General features: G+C 39.6%; 1 protein-coding gene across 5 annotated transcripts in view; it reads right to left on the bottom strand.

Moving 5' to 3' along the window:
• The window catches only part of adgrb2 (adhesion G protein-coupled receptor B2), a 249,234-nt gene that overhangs the window by 35,602 nt on the left and 212,490 nt on the right, over positions 1-1,142 (bottom strand). For all 5 annotated transcript variants that reach the window (XM_005728839.1, XM_005728843.1, XM_005728840.1 and 2 more), the window contains exon 24: positions 635-733. In XM_005728839.1, the coding sequence (XP_005728896.1) occupies positions 635-733 (99 nt within the window). The remainder of the gene's footprint in view (positions 1-634; positions 734-1,142) is intronic.

Genomic DNA, 1,142 nt, shown 5'->3' with positions numbered 1-1,142 from the left:
TTGTGCAGCCCCTCAGCTCACAAATAGTTTTAAACAAGCCGTTTTAACTCTTCTTCATCTGTTTAAATCAACTTTTTTTGTTTGTTTCTGATTGGCCTGCCCATTAAAAGCAGAAGGTGGGTGGGGCTTATGTGTTCACAGAGAGAAATCTCTTTTTTGTCATTATAATAAGAATGACACCTTATTAAACACATACACCACTAAACTTATATCACTAAACTTGGAGTCAGGTTTTCCTTTTTCTCACATGTACGTGATATTACGTGTGTTACTGTGAATATTTACTTGATCTGGTTAATATGAAATCCACGTTTATGCAAGTACACTACCCAAATAGTTTGCTTCATTAACAACCTTTCTGAACATTTCGTAACACAAACATGATTAAAACAAACTTCCAAATATGGTTCACAAATATAGCTTGACAGGGGTCAGATTTGCTTAGTGCAACCAGAGGAAATACCACTTTGGATGAAAACATGATCTCATTAAATTGCAGCGATAGTAGAGCAGGTGTTTTTCCTTTCATTACTTAGCCAGATCCTGCATCATAACTGAAAGCCAGAGATTACAAAAGATGTAGGAGAGTGAGGGTAATGGAGAGAAAGAGAGAGAGAGGTGAAGATGGACTAACATGGCGCTGCTGGCAGTCGAGTTGGACATAGCGGTGCTTGAGATCACGCCACACTTGGAGCATTTCAGGAGCAGTCGGCTACGTGCCTCCGCTGGGACACTTTAGGACATGTACAGACATACATACATAAACACATACACGCACGCACCCAGGTGAAGAGGACAGGAGGTAGGTACGGGTGTGGGATGTGTGGGAAGGACAAGTACCAGTTATGACAACAGGTGAATGTGCCGGTGTCACAGTTGCAAAATAACCAAGAGGAAAAAGTAAAGAAAAAGAAACATAAAGAGAGAAAGTGGACACAACAAAGAGAAGAAATAAAAAGAAAAAAAGAGAGGGGAGAAAGGGGGAAGGAGAAAAGAAAGAAAGGAAAAATTAAAACCAGATCTTAAAAAGTAGCAGCAATGAAAAACAGTCAGAATACAAAGATCGATTCAGAGCAAGTAGAGAGAACATGAGAGACGGACATTGTAATGTTACAGCAATCATGTGGATTAACAGATTACAG

Source organism: Pundamilia nyererei, unplaced genomic scaffold (genome assembly GCF_000239375.1).
Source record: "Pundamilia nyererei isolate P.nyererei 1_Seehausen unplaced genomic scaffold, PunNye1.0 scaffold00030, whole genome shotgun sequence".
NCBI lineage: Eukaryota > Metazoa > Chordata > Actinopteri > Cichliformes > Cichlidae > Pundamilia > Pundamilia nyererei.
Note: the sequence above shows the minus strand (reverse complement) of the source record. Positions and strands in the feature narration are given on the sequence as shown.